Source organism: Miscanthus floridulus, chromosome 18 (assembly GCF_019320115.1).
Source record: "Miscanthus floridulus cultivar M001 chromosome 18, ASM1932011v1, whole genome shotgun sequence".
NCBI classification, from domain to species: domain Eukaryota; kingdom Viridiplantae; phylum Streptophyta; class Magnoliopsida; order Poales; family Poaceae; genus Miscanthus; species Miscanthus floridulus.
The window spans coordinates 121,871,866-121,874,082 of record NC_089597.1 but is presented as its reverse complement, the minus strand read 5'-3'; the positions used below and the strand labels follow the sequence as shown (position 1 = coordinate 121,874,082).

At 53.3% G+C, this 2,217-nt stretch overlaps 1 protein-coding gene across 1 annotated transcript; it reads left to right on the top strand.

Moving 5' to 3' along the window:
- The first annotated feature begins 1,239 nt into the window (after positions 1 to 1,239).
- LOC136524513 (uncharacterized) lies at positions 1,240 to 1,755 on the top strand. Its single transcript, XM_066517860.1, has one exon. It carries the CDS (start codon positions 1,240 to 1,242, stop codon positions 1,753 to 1,755), a length of 516 nt encoding a protein of 171 aa, XP_066373957.1.
- Positions 1,756 to 2,217: the final 462 nt, after the last annotated feature.

Genomic DNA, 2,217 nt, shown 5'->3' with positions numbered 1-2,217 from the left:
TTTCTTAAGATACTCTGTGGCGGTATCACAATCTAGGATAGACCCTCTTATTGTATCTGAAATAGTGGACTTAGCCACCATCAAGCACTTGTGGTTTGAAATGTCCCATTTCTTACGTTTGAGATCATATTTCATCCACACTTCTGCATGATCTTTGAAGACTTCTGGCTCGCCTACCGAGCTGGAGGAGTGGATGATGACTTCTTCATCATCTAATACCTCCCCATCTGCGTGGGGGAGCATGTTCGAGCATGGCTCGAATTCCTTCCGCCCGACAGCATCCGCGACTGGGCGGATCTCAAGAGGGTCTTCGTCAAAAATTTCCAGAAGACGTATGTCCGTCCTAGGAATTCTTGGGACCTCAAGAGCTACTAATAGGAGCCCAACGAGTCCCTGCGGGATTACATCCGTAGGTTCTCAAAGCAGTGCAACTTCCTTCCTGATATCATCGACACAGACGTCATCAGTGCGTTCCTCTCTAGGACAACCTCCGAGTCCTTGATCCACAAGCTAGGCTATGTGAAGCCCCATAGAACCCATGACCTGCTCAACATTGCCACAAACCACGCCTCCAGCGAGGCGGCAGTCAGGGCGGCCTTCAGCGGCGGTCGGAATAGGGGTAAGGCCAAGTGCGAGGACCAATGCGAGTGCCCCTCCGCACAAAAGGGCAAGAAGAACAAGAAGGATCGACGTCAATCGGCCAACCCAGCTTTGGTTGCTGCGACCGACCAAGCGGGCAAGCAGCCCCAGCAGGGCCAGCCCCACCACTTCAACAAGCTCATGGAGAGTCCATGCACCAACCACTCCTATCCCGTCAAACACCTCTACAAGGACTGCAAGCTCCTCAAGCGCTTCCTGCGGCAAGCCGCCAAGCCAAAGGAAGGGAAAGGCAAGGAGTAGGCGGCCATGAAAGGAGGCACGACGGGCAAGGATGAAGATGGCTTCCCTAACCCTGAGGAATGCCTCATGATCTTTGGGGGATCTGACGCTATCCACTCCAAGCACCAGCACAAGGCACGCTACAGAGAGGCATGCGCCGCTAAGTCGGCCATCCCCTCTTTCCTTAGCTGGTCGGACTCCCCAATCACTTTTGATCGGAGAGACCATCCTTCCCATGGCGCCTGACCGGGTCGCTACCCGCTCGTCATCGACCCCATCATCCGCAAGAAGTGCCTCACCAAGGTGCTGATGTACGAAGGCAGCGGCCTCAACATTCTCTACATCGACACCCTCGACGCCATGCACATCCCCCGATCAGAGCGTCGCTCAGTGAGCTCTCCCTTCCATGGCATGATCCCAGGGGCGCAGGTGTATCCACTCGGGCAGATCGACCTGCCCATCACGTTTGGCGACCACGCCAACTTCCACTCGGAGGTCATAGCCTTCAAGGTAGTGAACTTTTTGGGGTCCTACCACGCCATCTTGGGGCAGCCATGCTACACCAAGTTCATGGCGATCCCCAACTACACCTACCTCAAGCTAAATATGCTAGGGAGGAATGACGTCATCACCATAGGTAGTACCTTGTCGCACGCCTACCTGTGCGACCACGAGCATTATGAGCTCACCACTGTTGTCATCAACTCCGATGAGCTCCCGGAGCTCAGGAATTCAGTGACTCTCGCAGTCCCCAACTGCAACGGGCTAACCTCCTTGAGTGCCTTCTATCCGACTGAGAAAACCAAGGTGATGGAGATCGACCCCATCGACCTGACCAAGACGGTGCGGATCGGGACCAAGCTTCCGGCCAAATAGGAAAGAAAGATTGCCGACTTCCTATGCGCAAATCATGATGTCTTCATGTGGAAGCCTTCTGACATGCCAGTCATACCGAGGGAGGTCACTGAGCACGCACTTCACGTCGTCCCTAGCTCAAAGCCCGCCATGCAATGTTTGCGTCGCTTTGATGACGAAAGGCGTAGGGCCATAGGCGAGGAGATCGTTAAACTTCTGGCAATCGGATTCATCAAAGAGGTATACCACTCTAACTATCTAGCTAATCATATTCTTGTGAAAAATAAGAATGGGAAGTGAAGAATGTGTGTTGACTATACTGGCCTCAACAAGGCGTGCTCAAAGGATCACTTTCCTTTGCCACTCATAGATCAGATAGTCGACTCCACCTCGGGGTGCAAAATCCTCTCCTTTCTGGATGCCTACTCAGGCTACCCCAGATCACGATGAAAGAGTCTGACCAGGTCATGACTTCCTTCATCA

Bases quoted from the DNA above. Each gene is read 5' to 3' on its own strand.
- LOC136524513 (XM_066517860.1), top strand. From the start codon at position 1,240: ATGCACATCCCCCGATCAGAGCGTCGCTCAGTGAGCTCTCCCTTCCAT.